The sequence below is a fragment of the Pteropus medius genome, unplaced genomic scaffold (assembly GCF_902729225.1).
Source record: "Pteropus medius unplaced genomic scaffold, Ma_sr-lr_union100, whole genome shotgun sequence".
NCBI lineage: Eukaryota > Metazoa > Chordata > Mammalia > Chiroptera > Pteropodidae > Pteropus > Pteropus medius.
The window spans coordinates 7,868,595-7,885,216 of record NW_024351543.1 but is presented as its reverse complement, the minus strand read 5'-3'; the positions used below and the strand labels follow the sequence as shown (position 1 = coordinate 7,885,216).

The 16,622-nt window shown below is 52.3% G+C and overlaps 1 protein-coding gene across 1 annotated transcript in view; it reads left to right on the top strand.

Moving 5' to 3' along the window:
* The window catches only part of ADCY5 (adenylate cyclase 5), a 136,109-nt gene that overhangs the window by 93,026 nt on the left and 26,461 nt on the right, over window positions 1-16,622 (top strand). Inside the window, exons 4-11 of the mRNA XM_039843212.1 lie at window positions 2,292-2,403; window positions 3,996-4,123; window positions 6,092-6,250; window positions 7,137-7,278; window positions 9,246-9,386; window positions 11,977-11,999; window positions 12,937-13,081; window positions 14,334-14,431. Coding sequence (XP_039699146.1) covers window positions 2,292-2,403; window positions 3,996-4,123; window positions 6,092-6,250; window positions 7,137-7,278; window positions 9,246-9,386; window positions 11,977-11,999; window positions 12,937-13,081; window positions 14,334-14,431 — 948 coding nt within the window. The remainder of the gene's footprint in view (window positions 1-2,291; window positions 2,404-3,995; window positions 4,124-6,091; window positions 6,251-7,136; window positions 7,279-9,245; window positions 9,387-11,976; window positions 12,000-12,936; window positions 13,082-14,333; window positions 14,432-16,622) is intronic.

Genomic DNA, 16,622 nt, shown 5'->3' with positions numbered 1-16,622 from the left:
GAGCACCCTGCCCCATGGCCGCCCACTCCAGGAGTCTGATGTCCTGAGTCCCGTGGCCTGAAGGGACAGTGTCTCTTCCCTCTGCTCCTCCTCCTCCTTTCTGTTTTCTCTTCCCTCATTTATCTTGTCTCTTGTTGTGTTCCCTGCCCCACCCCCGCCCCCACTTCTTCCACTCTCTTTAGCTTTCATCCTGAAGTTGTCTTTGCTGATCCGGGCTGGGATCAGAGAGGCTGCAGGAGCCGGGATGCCGAGAAATAGCTTTGGTCTGGGGACCCAGGGGCCTCCCTCTTGTACTTCTGCTGGGAGGTGGCATTGCCTGGCTGAAGCCCCAAGGTGCACTCCCTGGTGGCTCTGTTTCCACCTCCCCTCGTGTGAGATGGCCAGCAGCTGCTGAGCGTGGCCCCTCTTGACGGAGTGTTGTACTCGCCACACGTGCCTCCCTCCGCCTGACATACGATGCCAGGCCATTGAATTATGCTTTTATTCACTTAAGATGGTGGGGGCAACAGACAGCATAATATTCATTGGTTCAGCTCCTGGACTTTGGAGCCAGGTGACCTGTGTGACCTTGGGCAGGTGACTCAACCTCTCTGAACCTCAGTTTTCTCTCCAGTAAAAGAAGGATACTAACTTCATAGACTGGTTGTGAGGCTTCAGCGAGTTAATGTAAAGTGCTTAGAACAACATCCAGCCATTTGAAAATGTAGGTTTTATTATCCAGGTATGGTGAGGCCAGGAGATGATCACCATGAAAAAGACCATTTGATGCTCACAGTTCCCAAGTGAGAAGGGCAGACCACACTGTGGGGGGGTCCAGGCGGGGAAGCACGAGGGGGCAGGAGGCAGGGCGAGCGGGAGAACATGGGCAAGGGCCTTCATGGTGACAGAGAACTGGTGAGACAGGTATGTAAGCTTGGAATTGGTGATTTTAATAATTTCAGCAGGCTGCGGAGTCTAGGGACTGTCCCAAGTTACCTGGTACCCGTCCATGGGTTTGGTTAGAGCAGGGGAATAGTGGCCCCACAAGTGAGAGCTTGGTTGGGGCAGAGGACCCTGGACCCTGAGGTGGGTTGTTGACTATCTGTAAGAACTGGCTAGCCTGTGAGAGGCAGGCTCCCTGGGGTGAGTAAGGTCCCAGATGTCAAACCTCAGAATAAAGACATGGTTATTGCACCAGCACACTTTTGCAAAATAAAATGACAAGATATGTTTAGTTCTATCTTACTGCTTTAAAAGTGGGACTGTCGGCTCTGGAGCCTTGGGAGCCCCGTGGCACGTTGGAGAGAGCACAGGCCCTAGGGAAGGGGGAGGGGTGGCGCACTCAGTGGGGAGCCCATTACGCCGCTGTCTCTGGCTTCTTCCCTGAGCCTCATCTGTGAGGTGCAGATACCAAGCGCTCACTTTGGGGCAGCCCGGAGGACTTGGTGAGATGACCTGTAGGAAGCTCCTGGCCCCCGAGCATCTCAGTACATGAGTTACTACACTTTTATGTCCCTTTTAAGAAGAAAACTCTAAGGGCCCTTACACATTCTGGCACTGGGTCTTCACCTCTGGTTGTCTATTATGAAAGAAAAAGAAGACGGTTTCACTCTCGGGCACACGAGCCTCAGAAACCGAGGAGATCCACAGTGAGCCACTCGGGGACTGGCTAGTGTGTTTGACGGGCGTCTGGGGATGAGGCCAAAGAAGCTGTCGGGGGCAAGTTGGGTGGCTTCCAGAGACCGCTCCTGGCTGTATCTTCCTCTCCTCCTTCCTGGGCCTCTCAGCCTGTCCCTTTTAGAGGACTCCCTTGGGATCGAAGACTTAGAGTTGGATTCCCTTGTGTAGGGGCTAGGAAGTGAGACCTTTGTACAGCCACCATTTGGGCCTGAGATACTCTCCCGAGCAGATGAATCAGAGGCCCCCTACCCCCAGGCCCAGCTCCCTTGAGGGGGCAGCTCAGGGGTCAAACAGGCAGGCCCGAGAGGTGACAGAGGATTGGGGGTCTGGCCCCTGTCTGTGGTAATCTCAGGCGGGCATACTTTCCTAGGGCTCCCGAGCCTCTGTCCCCTTTTCCTCCTGGGTAATGGTACAGAAAGGAGGCCTGGATCGACATTTCCCAGCCAACAGGGAGAGGCCAGCATTCTCAACTGACCTCTCCAGTGCCAGGGCCCTTCATCCCCTCCCGAGCATCTGTGTGAGCTACCGCAGGACTCATGCTGGCCCGCAGCTGTCCTGAGGCTGACAATGGGCCTGGCTGTGTCCCCCTGACCTTCCTCCCTCATGGGTTCCTCCCCTACCTGTCTCCCCAGCATCCTGTTTGCTGACATCGAGGGCTTCACCAGCCTGGCGTCCCAGTGCACGGCCCAAGAGCTGGTTATGACCCTCAATGAGCTCTTCGCCCGCTTCGACAAGCTGGCTGCGGTGAGTCACCCTGCCCACTGCCCTTGGGCACCCGTGTGCCTGAGCGAGGGCCAGCAGGGTGGCCTGATCTGGGCTGCCTGAGGGAAGGAGGGTGCTATGGTCAAGAAACCACTGAGCACCGGGGATGGGCACCATGCCAGGGTGTGCCCTGCTGCTGAGCAGGGCCTGCTGCTGGGCATGGGTGACTGGCAGGGGACCGCACAGGCTGTGCCTGTGTCCTCATGCCCTGCATCAGCCCCGGTCACATACTCAGTTGGACGTACTTTCTTGGTGTCATTGGTCATGAAGGAGTGAGTGCGTGAGCCCTCCGTCAGCAGAAAGGGGGTGGTGAGGCCTGCAGGTAACGCTTACCAAACCCCTGAGGAATGATGTTGGCCAGAGTGACCAGACAATGTGTCTGAATCCCAGCTGGCTTGCAGACAGCTGTGGGCCAACCCCCAAAGGCTTCCAGCGAGAGGACTCTTCAGCGTTCAGGCAAAATGGAGGTAGCACCCCAGGGCAGGGAGGTGTGAGGACACGCTCATTCATTCGTTAGGTCCCTGTTTATACTCTGTCATCCTTTCCCAGCTTTTGTGGCTTTGGGTGATGCCCTGGGCCTTTGTGGAGTCATTATATACCAGGGGCCACTTACTGCTGTGTCCACTGTACCCGTATCACGTTCTGTGATAAAAACAATTGGTGAGGTGTGGCCCACAATCTAATGCCTGCAGAGGGCCTAACCTCACCGATTGTTTTTATCACTGAACGTGGTAAGGTCAGCAGGTCCATGCTTGGCCTGTGGGCACTGGATGGGCTTTAAATGAGAGTTCAGGCCACACGGACACTGGAGTCCCAATGTCTAGCTTCATGAACTAATTTCCTGAAGCCAGACTTGGACAGCTCAGAATTGGTGATTAGTGACATTCACCTCAGTCCCAACTGTGGGTTGATTGTGGCCTGCCGGGGTGACCCCACTGCGCCCTGATTGTGGCCTGCTGGGATGACTCTGCTGCACCCCAATTGTGGCCTGCCGGGGCGACCCCACTATGCCCTTACTCTGGCAGTTACTTTAGCCCGTCTGCACTCACATGCTTGCTAGTTGAGCAGAACTGTTTTTGATAAAAACTCATACTGGCAGAGGGTCAGGCAAACTTGTGGTTAAATCTCATTTTTGCTTTAGTTTTTTTTGTAAAAGAAGAAGAATCAGAAAACTGTTTATAGAACCTTAGGCCAAGAGTCAGGGCGAGCTCCAGGGGCTGCCGTGGGCCTGGGGATGCTCCCACTCAGCCCGAGGACTTTCTCCGCTGACCAGTCTGCCCTACTTGCTGCCCTGGTGCACCCCTCTTCCTGGGCCTCTGAGGTGGCTGTCAAAGTCAGTGCTGGAGGCTGGAATGTCCCTCGGAGGGCTGCTCAGCTTGTCCTCTGTCCCCCACGGCTGCTGATAAGCGTGTCCCGGGACCGGGGCTGTGCACGATGCCGGCACTGGGTCTGTGCTCACTGCCCTAAAAGGCAAGTTATTCCAGGCATGGAGTGAATCTGTTTGCTTCCCGTTTCTTACCCTCCCACTTCACTTTCCTGCTATTTTTAATTTTAAAAATTAATTTGCTTTCCAGGAGAATCACTGTTTACGTATTAAGATCCTGGGGGATTGTTATTACTGTGTCTCGGGGCTGCCTGAAGCGAGGGCTGACCACGCCCACTGCTGTGTGGAGATGGGCATGGACATGATTGAGGCCATCTCGTAAGTGCCGGTCTCCAGGGGGACTGCCCATCTGCAGGTGCACTGTCCATTTCCAGGGGGACTGTCCCATCTGCAGGTGCACTGTTTCCAGGGGGACTGCCCCCTAGCCCAAGTAACTGACTGGCTGGCCACCTGGTTGAACCGACAGAGGCAGGGAAACAGTGGGGCACAACCATCTGCCAAGGGCCATCCAGCCACACGGGAGGGTTGGTGTGTACCTGCAGGCGTCGAGCCTTCTCCTGGGCTCCTCTTACCCACAGCAGCCTGGGAAGCTTGTCCCTGTAGGGAGGGAGGGCTTTGCAGGAGGTGTGGATCCGCCTCTGCAGAAGAGGAGGCCTGCGGTTCTGCCATGTGCGGGCCTTACGTACCAGTTCCTCATGTGCTCTCACTATCGGCCAGCTAGGGGTAGACCCCACTACACAAGCTCTACTTCTTCCCAAATGAAAAAGGTTTGGCTCATGGGTAAATAGCTTCCCAAGGTAATAATTGTAGGCAAGGGGAGTTGAACACAGGTGAACCATTTTTTAAAAATCCACCCTTCCTGGGAGTATAGCAAAAGGAATTTTGGCCATTTTGGGCCATTGCTGGGCGTAGAAAAATCCCTGGTTGTTAAAAACCATGGACAGCCCAAGCTTACATGTCCTCCAGGGAGAGTAGCAGAGATCGCTTCCAGGTTTAGTAACTTTGAACTTTAGAAGTAGCCTGGGCTGGGGTAGAGGGAAAGCCACAGTGGGGCAAGTCAGAGTAGCTGACCAGGTAGGTGGCCAGGTCCATTAAGTTTGGCTCAGTTCCGCTTGGCAGTGTTTGCTGAGTGCCCCTGTGTGTCTGGCTAGCCAGTGGGTCCCTTGCCAGAAGGAAAGAGTCTGTTGAGGGAGAGAGGCTGGGGTTCCATTGCCCTGATAACCAGGCATGCTGAGTGGACATCAGCAGACAAGAGGGGCAAACTGTGGTGGGAGGACCAAAGAGGCAGCCATTGATTCCACTGAGAGGATCTGGAGAGCCTTTGTGGAGGAGGTGGCCCTGGAGTCAAGCCAAAAACGTAGAATGAAGTGTCTTCAACCTAAGCAAGTGGTCAGAGGCATTGTGGACAGAAGGAACAGCTCCTATAAAGTATGAGCAGAGTTGATCCCAAGACAAGAGGAATGATGGGTGACTTAAATCTTCCCTGCAGCGGGTGTCAGCCTCTTCCTAGTGGGATGGTCAGACTGCCATGCCAGACTGCCAGCCCCATAGCTGGCTGGGTGGGCTCAAGGCCCTAAAAAGTGCAACTGTGTACACCCCCCAGAACACCTGCACCCTCTTCCGCAGACCCTGGGCCCCAGACACGTACCTGGAGATGTATAGCTTCTGTGCTACTCCGTTTCCCACAGAGGGGGCCTACTTGTCTACTGGGGACTCCCTGGGTACGTGGTGCACGTGGCGGGGACTGGAGCTGCCTTCTAGCGCATGGAGCACCCCTAGTATCCTGCACCTGCCTGGGCTCCCCTTCTTTCCTGAGGAGACATATGCTTTCTTTTAACTACCTTTCTCCATTATCCTCCTAACGTTGAAGAAGCAGCAATGTGGACAAATCCAAAAGCATTATATGAATGGGGTCTGGTTCAAGTCGGCACTAACGTGCATTTGCATTTTCAGAACACAATTTAATTGACTGAGTAGCCATGGCCCCAGGTGCCCCTAGTGAGGGGAAGCAGGGGGGCCTGGGTTTTAGTGTGAGTTGCCACGCCACCTTGTGGCCAAGCCAGGAAACAGCACCTCATAGTTAACAGCACCTGAGCTCCAGGGCCCAGCCCCGCCCTCCAGGTCCAACAGGCTCAGACTGGATTTGCATTGGCCCGAAGAGAAATAACTCTTTGACCTCTGCATCTTCTGACGAACCCCCCCAAACCCCCTGCATCCCAGCCTCACCCCCACTCGGTGCGCTTGGCTCCTGACCCTCTCCCAGCCTCACCCCTGCTCCATCCCCAGGTTGGTCCGGGAGGTGACAGGGGTGAACGTGAACATGCGCGTGGGAATTCACAGCGGGCGAGTACACTGCGGTGTCCTTGGTCTCAGGAAGTGGCAGTTCGACGTCTGGTCTAACGACGTCACGCTGGCCAACCACATGGAGGCTGGAGGCAAGGCTGGGTGAGTGAGAGCTGGGGGAAGGGCCCAGGCTTAGCTCCCCCACCCGTCTGCGCCCAGAGGGACTGTCACGAGGAACAAGACTCGGGGTGGGCAGGACGGGGTGGCTTGCAACCCTGGGGCTGGCAGAATTTAAGTAGGAATTTTTCAACTTGACACATCACTTACACCACACCATGGCAAGTTGTAGGGAGCATCGGGTCAGCTTTGCCAAGAAGCTATTTACACAAAACGCAGTGGCTTGTGAGATGTGACAGGTAGGGTTGAGTTCTAGAGGAGGGAGGAAAGGCAGATAAATTCTGAAGAAAGGAGATAGAATGTGTGCTGGCCTGGACGATGGGCAGGATTCGGACAAATGAGGCAGGTAGGGTTGAGAGAGTGTCAGGTGGAGCAAATGGGGTGAGGACAGGCACAGGATAGAAAAACACAGTATTTCCCAGGAATGGGTGTAGAGCAGATGGCCTTTTAGGGGTCAGTGTGAGAAAGAGCACTTGTGCTAAGGAGGACATTCATGCCAGCCAGGGGCATTTAGACTCAGTTCTGTAGTCAGCAGGAGCCACTGCCGGCTCCTGAGCAGGTTTGCAAAGTTTGTGAGACTAGAGGCCGTGTTTCCCGGCAGGCTAATAATGTGTTATATTATAATAATATAACATAGACATGAGGTGGTGAGGTCACAGTGGACACAAGCCGAGAAGGGCCCTACCTGAGCCATCTTGATGACATCGAAGGGTCACAGGACATCGAGGTTGGGAATGAGGTTGGGGTCAGCATTTGAGCCAGAGTTTGGGGCCCTGGGATTTGAGTCAGTGGCGGTTGGGTTCTACATGGGAGCTCGAGTCCTGAATTCATGTTTTCTGCCCACCTCTCCCGCTTCCCTCCTCACCTGTAGACGCATCCACATCACCAAGGCCACACTCAACTACCTGAATGGAGACTACGAGGTGGAGCCGGGCTGTGGGGGCGAGCGCAATGCCTACCTCAAGGAGCACAGCATCGAGACCTTCCTCATCCTGCGCTGCACCCAGAAGCGGGTCCGGGGGCCGGGGGGGCTTCATTCTTTGGGGAGGAATGTTTTCTTGGCCTGCTGCTTCCTTCCCTTCTTACTCTTTCCTTGAGTCAAGTCATAAAATCCTTACGGTCGTGGTTTGTGCATCTCTGGAAGGACATGAGAGTTATAGGGGCCCTGCAAAGGCTGACAACAAAGAGGGAATGTTTTCATTTTGCTTCTGTTGCAAAAATGCACAGGCCTGAAATCAGTTAACAGTACATCAGAAGGTCACGAGATGGAAATGAAGCCTCAAGGAAATCTGCATATATCATATACTTTATCTCCATCTCCCTCCTTTCTACTGCCGAAACTTGGCAGACATTTGTCCTCTCTCTCTCCCTCTCCCTCTCCCTCGCTCTCACTCCTTCCTACCCTCTCTCTCTCCCACTCTGTCTCTGCCTGTACTATGTATCTTTGTTTCCTGAACCTCTTTTTCCCCTTTCAATTTCTAGTCTCTTTTTTTTCTTCCTCCTTTTGTCTCAGCCCACACTTACCAAAATATAAAACTGAATTATCGGCAGACTTCAATGTTCTATTTTTAATAGTGTCATGTTCTGGGTTCTTAATTTTTAAAGTGAATGAAGAGAACATTTTACATTTCTCCCTAGATTAAAATGCCTTTTACTTATAAATCTTTCAGTTGGACTTATCGGTTCATCAGAGCCCTTTGATAGAGAAAAGCTTCCTAGTTTCTTGCCTAAGAAATTAGACTAAAGATAAAATTAAGCTGTGAGAAACATTCGGAGACGGCCTTTGACGATGGCAAAAGTAGATTTTTTTAAGGAAGCAGTGCTCCTTCGGGCAGGTGCCTGCCCTGAAGGGGATGTCAGTGGGCACCTCGTCTTGCCTCAGCAGCATGCCTGGGACACAGATCTTGGCTACAGGGGCCTCCAAAGGAACTGTATCAGCCCCTCCACAAACATCAAGAAGAGGAACAGGAGGATTTAGGGCATTTGGGGAGAGCTATTAGTGGCTTAATTGACACATTTTAAAACATTTGCTTGTTGTTTGGGCTGGAATGTAAATGAACTAAAACCCTCCCAGGCCCTCCTACAGTACCCTTCCTCTCTCCAGGGTGCAAGAGGCCTTTAGCCCACCTTCTTGCCCCACCCAAGCTGAAGGCCCACCCTCTGCCCTGGGTTCTCTGGGTCTTGGTTTTTCCATCTTGACAAGTGGTCCAGACAGGAAGAAATGGAGACAGACAGTGACACCAGCCCCCGCCCCCATAGGTGTCAGCGGAAGCGGGCTGTGTGCCATCCCTCCAATTCCCTGCTCCAATGGGCTTGCTTCCTAGGCTTAGGGAGGGAGTCGGGGGAAGGCCGCCTCAGGCCTCTTAAAGGCCTCTCTGAGCCTCTAATCAAACCCATTTAGGTGGATGGATGGACAGATGGATAGAAGAGATCGTGGTCAGCGCATGGGTGTCTGGCTGAGTCCCCTCTTATGTATTTGCACAATGCATGTCAGCCCTTGAATTTCATATTCTAATGACCCAAACCTCTGGAAGCTGCCTTCTGAGCAGCAGGGCCTTTCCTATCGTCCACTCCGTTAGGACATGCAGATTTTGAATAAGTTAAGTGGAAACTGGAATCCCAGGTTTCCTCCCCTTTCCCTGCACTACATATCTAGGCTCCGCCCACCTCCGAGAAGTCCATGTGAGTGACACGTATTCTCGTGCCCGGTTTCTTTCTCACGAGACCAACCTCAGTGTCTTGTTCTGCTGCTCCCACCTGGACCACCAGGGCTAGCATTGGGGTTTCGAGGGATTGGGATGCTTTCTTGGGTGAGCTCTAGGATCCTGGCAGACCTCTGGGCTCCAGGCTGTGCAGAGAAGAGGGCAGCTGCCTTAACGGCTGGAGACCTGGCCAGGCACTTGGGAGGAATGAGAAACCACGCGGAGGCTCATCTGGTGAGTCCTGCCCACAGGCTGATGCCTCTGTGTTGCTCTCCCAGAAAGAAGAGAAGGCCATGATCGCCAAGATGAATCGCCAGAGAACCAACTCCATTGGGCACAACCCGCCGCACTGGGGGGCTGAGCGCCCCTTCTACAACCACTTGGGCGGCAACCAGGTGTCCAAGGAGATGAAGCGGATGGTGAGTGACTGGTGGGGCAGTGCGTGGGCAGCACTCTCCAGGGTGGTCCTTCTGTGGGAGTGAGGGCCGGGCCAGGATCCTTGTGTTGCCTGAGAGAATCTAGAGAGCCACAGAAGGAAAGGCAGGAAGTGGGGCTCACCCCAGCTTTGGTGAGGGGCCAGAGTGTCTGACTTCTGGCCCCAGGCGCCCTCCATAAGCCCCATGGCTGAATTTTGCTTTGTGACACAGCAGCCTTGCCCCTTCCTCCCTCCCTCTTGTCAGAGCTTGCTGGCGCAGGCTGGAAGCGGCCCTGAGTCAGCGGTCTCTTGGCACTGTCTGGTGAGGCCCCAGGGGGTTGGGTGGGCACCGTCGTGTCAGAGGCCCTTCCAGCACTTGCTGCATTTCCCGGATGTTTGAAATATATCTTCCGTACCAGTTACTCTGAAAGCGTCCCAGTGCTTCTTGGCAAGTGACAGGTAATGGTCCCCTTTGCCTTCTGTGCTGAGAAACACCCCTGCTAACTCCAGCCTGCTGCTGGGAGCGTGGAGGCTGAATGAGTGGAGGCCGTGACAGGGTGCTACCCCCAGCTCGAGAGACCCTACCTAGCTTGGAGACAGACACTCCCAGCATCCCCCCCACCACACACACACACCAAGGAAGAGCTAATTCAGGATGTGCTGCCAGGTTCTATCAGTGATGATAGAAGGAGGAATTCAGAAGTTGGAAAGAAGAGGAAGAAGGATGACAGAAGTCAGGTTACGGCAGCCCTGGTTTTTTTTTTCATTTTATGAGAGCATGGCTTTTTCGTCAGGCACACTCCTCAGCTCAAGGCCAGCCTCACTTTCAGGCAGAGTCACTCACCCTGCGGAAGGGCTGGGCGAGGAGAGAAGGTTCAGGGAGCCATGTGTGTGGCCACGTAGCTCCCACAGAGCCGGGTAGAGGAATAGATGGGACATTCGCACCAGGGCCCCCAGCTGGGAATCTGTGGATCAGACCAGCTTTCAGTTGCAGACTCCACAGGAGTCCAGCTGAGTCAGCAGACAGAGCCAGGGATCTGAGAGAGGGGACATCTGGGGACCCAGTCACTCTGTATCTTGCTAGCTAACAAGTAGCAGATGACAAAGACTTAAGGAAAGTGTACAGAAGGAAGAAATAAATTGAGTCGAGACCTCCATTTTAGCTTTTGATAGTGAAGAATTAACTCACAGGACACCAAGGCTGTGAGGTTGCAGAATGGGAGAAGCCCAGCCTTCTCCCCGGCCTTGAACTTGGACTTCCGCAGACCTGGTCAGTGTCGCCCAGAGCTTCAGCCACAGCTCCTCCTCCCTCAAGGGACCTCCCCAAAGCAAAGAGCAGTTTGTGGACCCTCCCTGTTTTCAGCCCAGCCCTTTAATCTCCTGTGGAGACCAGGATGCCCGTGTGACCAGGATGATCATGGACCAGGATGATGGAGAGGAAAGGGGGCGGGACCGCGAGCAGGGTGAGAAGAGGGAGATTCTCTTCCAGTGGGGAGGAAGGAGAGGGGCAGGAGCGCTGGAAGACAGGAGGAGAGAGGACGGAGGGTAAGTGGGAGACGGAGGGAGAGCTGGAGATGATGGAGAGTGAGGGAAAAAGAGACGGGGAGGGAAGAGGTGGAGAAGAACCACCAGCAGGCGGGAAGGGGGCCTGGTAGTACTTTCTCTGTTTAGAATCTGTGTAAAGTTTTTTTTTCTTTAGCGGTATTTGGTTTAAGTGGACTCTTTAGTTATTTTCAGAGCCTCAGGGGCTGTTTGGACAATAAGCACCAGTTCAGCAGACACATGAATCATTGTTAGGACGAGGAACCTTGGAAGAATTAGCGGAAGGGCTGTAATTGGGGAAAGGGTCCTCTCAAATGAGATCGGCTGCCTGCGGAAGCTCTCCTTCAGGGTGTTAATTAATTACCTAGCAGGGAGGGAAGAGAAAGTGTGCAGAAGACCTCTGCCCAGCCAGGGGCCAGCATCCAAGTACCAGCTCCTGGCCCTCTAGCATTCCTGGGCTGGAGGATGGGACAGGTCCTGGCAGCTGTCAGGCACACCTTTGGCCTTTAGAGTTAAACTTGCCTGAAATCTGAGAAAGATAGGCAAAAGGAGAGCTTCTGCCCTGTCTTCCACCGAAGCTGGCGTGGAGTGTGGCTATGGGGGACGGGTATTAGACTAAGCAGTGACTGAGAACAGCTAGGAAGGTACCAAACTTGTAGTCAGCGGTTTAGTTCTTTAAATCTTGTTCCAACTTTTACCCAGCTTTTAAAACGTAGTGACGAGTCGTGCCAGACTATGTTTAGGCACGAGTGTTATGAGGTCTCTGAGGTTATTTATTAATAAGAAGGTTGACAGAGGGGGCGTGTGTGGACTTCTGCTCATCTAACCAGGCCCAAGGGAGCTCTCTGTCTCTCGGCAGAGGAGGAAGGGAGGGAGGGAGGGAGGGTAGGGAGAGAGGATTGACTACTGAGTGACAGTCCTCTTGATGTCCAGGCTCCTTGGTGAACCAGAGAGAGAAATGAGCAGCAGCCGCCCTGCAGCCCCATTTGTAGAAGCCTCCGTGTTCCGTCCTCTCTGTTCTCATAACTCTTCTCTGTGTCTCTCTCTTTCAGGGCTTCGAAGACCCCAAGGACAAGTGAGTAACGTGCCCTTCTTTCTTTCTGCTCCTTTGGCCTGGGGTATATCTCCAGATCTGCATTACGGCTCCGTTTCTCCACACCCCGTGGGGAAGGGGCCCACACACAGTCATGGCTGAGAGTGTCCGGAGCCCACGACAGCTGAGCCATGGGCAGCCCAGGTGCCCAGACGGCCCGGCCTCTCTGCCGGGCCCCAGCACTGCCCGTTTATAATCTCCAGCCCATGCACACACAGAACTACACACATGCACACTTTGCATGTGTGTGGGTGCACACGCACACATACACGTGCTTGCAGCTCTCAGGAAAGTGCAGACCTTGCACGCGTAGCACCCAGCTACCTCCAGCACCTAGGGAGAACGTCCTCTTTCCTCTGCACCCCCCAGTTCTCCAGGGCTGTCAGAAACCTCGCTCACCAACTGCGCTTTACTCCGAGAAATAGTTTTCAGCTCAGCACCCAAGGATCCTGAAACCTGCTTCCCAGAGAGCGCCTGAGCCAGGTTAAAGCCCCCAGGTGACTCACAGTCCCTGTGGCAGAAGTCTCACCTCCTGATCTTGGCCTTTGTTTCTGAATGATGGTACATCCGGAGAATGAGGAGCAGAGCCTGTTACCTGTGGTGGAAGGAATAATTAAATATTTACCAGTTCATATCATTATTATATATCAGTAGAGTCAGAAAAGCCTCATTGCTAGTGAGGCCCTCCAGCCAGCGAGTCTGACTTCGGCAGCTTTCTACGCGTGTGTGTAGTCGTTAAGAACAGGGACTTGGGCTTCTCGCCATCCTGGTCTCAATCTCAGCTTCCCCACCCCTTATTAGGGATGATCTTGGGCAGCTCCTGGGCCTCTCTCAGGAGTCTGGGTGCACAGGCAGAGCTGCCCCTAGCGGTGCCCACGGGTGGTCAGCCTGTCTTGTGCCTGTGCCCCTTGCTCCTCAGGAATGCCCAGGAAAGCGCGAACCCCGAGGATGAAGTGGATGAATTCCTGGGCCGAGCCATCGACGCCAGGAGTATTGACAGGCTGCGGTCTGAGCATGTTCGCAAGTTCCTCTTGACCTTCAGGGAGCCTGACTTAGAGAAGAAGGTACAACAGCACCCTGGGTGGGAGGGAGGCCCCAGGCAGAACCAGGACCAGTGTGAGGAAAACAAGGCAGCAGGTGGCTCCCTCTCCTGCCTCCATCACCTTGGAAGGAGCCCTTCTTGTCACCTCAGCTTCCCAAGCTCTGATGCTGCGCTACCCAGGAGATGGAGGTTTTATGGAGACTTCCTTGGTCAGAAGGGATCAATCTTACCCTTCTTGAGCCTCAGTTTCCTTTTCTAGAAAATAAAGATAGTTAGCATACCTACCTCAAAGGGAGTGAGGATTAAACAAGTCCATGTATGTAAACCACATAAAACAGTATCTGCCACATAGTAGATGTTTAATAAATGTTAGCTGCTATTTGTATCTTTGTTGTAGTTATTGTTATCATTGCCAACAGACTACCCAGCTATACTGAACCTCAAAGTGTTAAAGCTGGAAGGGGCCGTCAAAATCTTTTTGTCCCCTCTCCTTAAACTGTGACTGAGAGAACTAAAAATTAGAGTAGTTGCTCTAGTAGATGTGCTCTGGGCTACCCAGTGAAGTGTGACAGCTGGAACCCGTCCCTGGTTCAGGGTCTTTGATCCATGTCACAGGGTCTGCCTGGTATTCAGTGAAAATGGGCTCACGTGAACTCATGTCATCCTGAGGTGAGGCAAACCTAATTAGGAGGGAAAGCTGTGGGAGGGAACCACTCTGTTTACCAGCAGTAGATGGGACCGACAAGGAGTGACCTTTCTGGGTGACTCGGTGCCAGCACAGCCTCTGCTTTTGTGGCTGATTGGTGTTGTGGTAAGAGCTGGGGCTGGGAGTCAGGACTTTGGAGATGAGCTGTGTGATTTTGCACAAGTCTTGTGACCTCTCTGAGCCCTAGCTCACTCATCTCTAAAATAGAAACAGCAGCAGTCCCGTGCCCACTTACTGGGGCGCTGTGAGCACGTGCGATGATGCTTGTCGACTCTGGCACGTGTCCTAGCGTGTGGATGGTGCTCAGTAATTTCAGCCATGATTATTATGAGTTACTCAGCAGTGATCTGGTCTGCAGAAATTTTCTGGTTTGACACAATTCGACTGCCCTCCCCACAGGCATCACCTTATGGTGATCTGGACTGGTTTCTCGGGAGCTAAGGCTAGCCCTGGTTCGCGGGTCTTCTCCATCTTGGGAGGGGGCTGCCCCTTGTGTGTCTGGGCTGGAGCAGGGCTGGAGCAGTCACGGCCGGTGCCTCCACCCCCTCACCCTGCTGTGTCCTCTCAGTACTCCAAGCAGGTGGATGACCGATTCGGTGCCTATGTGGCGTGTGCCTCGCTTGTCTTCCTCTTCATTTGCTTTGTCCAGATCACCATCGTGCCCCAGTAAGTACCCTTTTTCCTGGGTCCCCTCCTCTGGCTCCAGGGGTAGAATGGGTGGAAGGAGAGGTTCTGTAGGAGAGCAGAGGCAGGAGTCTGGGCTGAACCTGCTCAGCAGGGAGAGAAGTATCCAAATGAATTTCCAGTGGGACTGAGAAGCTGGGGGTCTTACTAGTCTGTGACCGGGAAGCCATGTGCTCATTCCAGAGCGGGCACTTCTCTCTGGGCACTGCCCACTACGTGGGAAACTCCTCAGCATTCTGTTATCTCATCCCATTTGAACCCACACCTCTGGCCTCCATTGACTTGCCCAAAGTCTTCACCATGCTCATTTGTGCATGACTTTTGGTTCTTATTAAAACCCCAAAAACCACATCAATACATCTTCAAAAAATAAAGGTGTTTCTGCTGCTCTGGATTTTTCACATAATGAATTTCAGGTTTTGAAGGCCTTTGTCAAAAGAGATGCTCCAGAACTTTTGAGGACTAAGAGAGGGGACCTCTCTGAGTGGACAGTGGGTTTGGGAAATGAAGTGTCATTCACAGTTATGCCTAGGCTAGAAAGATGACCGCTCCACGTGTATACGTGTGTCTGTATCCGTGTATATGTGTGTGTATATATACACATATTTTTAACTTTTTATTATACAATATTTCAAAGTAAAGTAATTAATATAATCACTAGCCATCTTCTAGATGAAACAATTGTTTCATATTTAGCTTTTTTTTAAAAGTAGATTTTAGACACAAGGACATTTCGCCCATAAAAACCTCAATATACACCTATTTTATGGGGCATTTTCCTTTTTAACTACGATGTCTTATATACCAAACAAAATTAACACCAGTTCTCTACAGTCATCTAATACCAAGTCCATGTTCAAATTCCCCAAATATTTTATCGCCTTAGTTTATTCGTGGCCAGGATCTACTTAAGACCCACTCATTGTATTTGGTTATGTCTCTGAAGTCTAACTTAATCCAGAGGAAAATCACCCCAACACTTTCTGTGTTTCATTTTGAAATAATTGTAGACTTACAGAAAGGTTACGAGAGTGCTATAGAGAGTTTCTGTACATCCTTCAACCAATTTTCTGTAATGTTGACAATTTACATAACCCCAAGGCAATAGTCAGACCCAGGAAATTAACACTGAAATGATACTACTAACTAATCTACAGACCATATTCTAATTTAGTCAGTGTTCTCTGAATGGCCTTTTTGTGGTCCAAGAGCCAGGCCAGGATCCAGCATTGCATTTAGCTGTTGCATCTCCTTCGGCCCCTCCAATCTGTGACGTTTCCTCAGCCTTTGCTTGTCTTTCATGGCTGTGGTAGTTTTGATGAGTACTGGCTGGTTAATTTGTAGAATGTCTCCATTTGAGTTTGTCTGATGTTTCTTATGATTAGATTGAGACTGTGTATTTTCGACAAGAATTCCACAGAAGAGATGTTATGTCCTTCTCAGTGCATCGTACCAGGAGAACATGATGTTGATATGTCTTATAACTCAACGCCTTTTATTTTTAATGGCGCTTATTGTTGAAGAGATGGCTTACATTTTATCTGCAGTGACTGTCAGGATACCACAAGTGAAAACCGGACACTGGCAGCCAGCTACATCCTGGTTATACAGCTAGTACCCATTGCCCCCTGCACAGAGGCTGGGCAGAGCTGGTGGGATGTGGGTTCTTCTTGGCATAGGACCCCATTTTATGTATTGATGTGGAGCTACAGGTATAATAAGCAACCCAGGTTTTCTGTCCTATTGCAACTGAAAGTCCCCTTAGCTCGGGTGCATACTCCTGCCTCTTTGCCACTTTCCTTTCTCTGCAGCATGGCATGGAGTCTGAGTTATCCCAGTTCCCTGCTCTGCCTCCAGCTGCTTCATTCCCTTCTCAGGCCACAGCTCCAAGTTGCTAAGGCATCGACAGAAGTCATTCTCTAGCTGTCCTCTCTCTAGGGAAGCCTTAAAAGCTGTTTTAGAGTTCTGTCTTTCCCTCTGAAGAGAGTTCTCTCCTCTTGTTCTGTGTTTTAAGGCAGCTAAATGCTGGCTTCTTGGGTAGCCTCGAACAAAGATGCCATTTGAATGTCTCTCTAGAGGTGTCCCCTGCCTTCTCAACTTCTTCACTTGCCTTTAACCTGCTAACAACGCCTGGCATCTCCAGGCCACTCTTGCTCCCTGAAAGGTGGGGTGA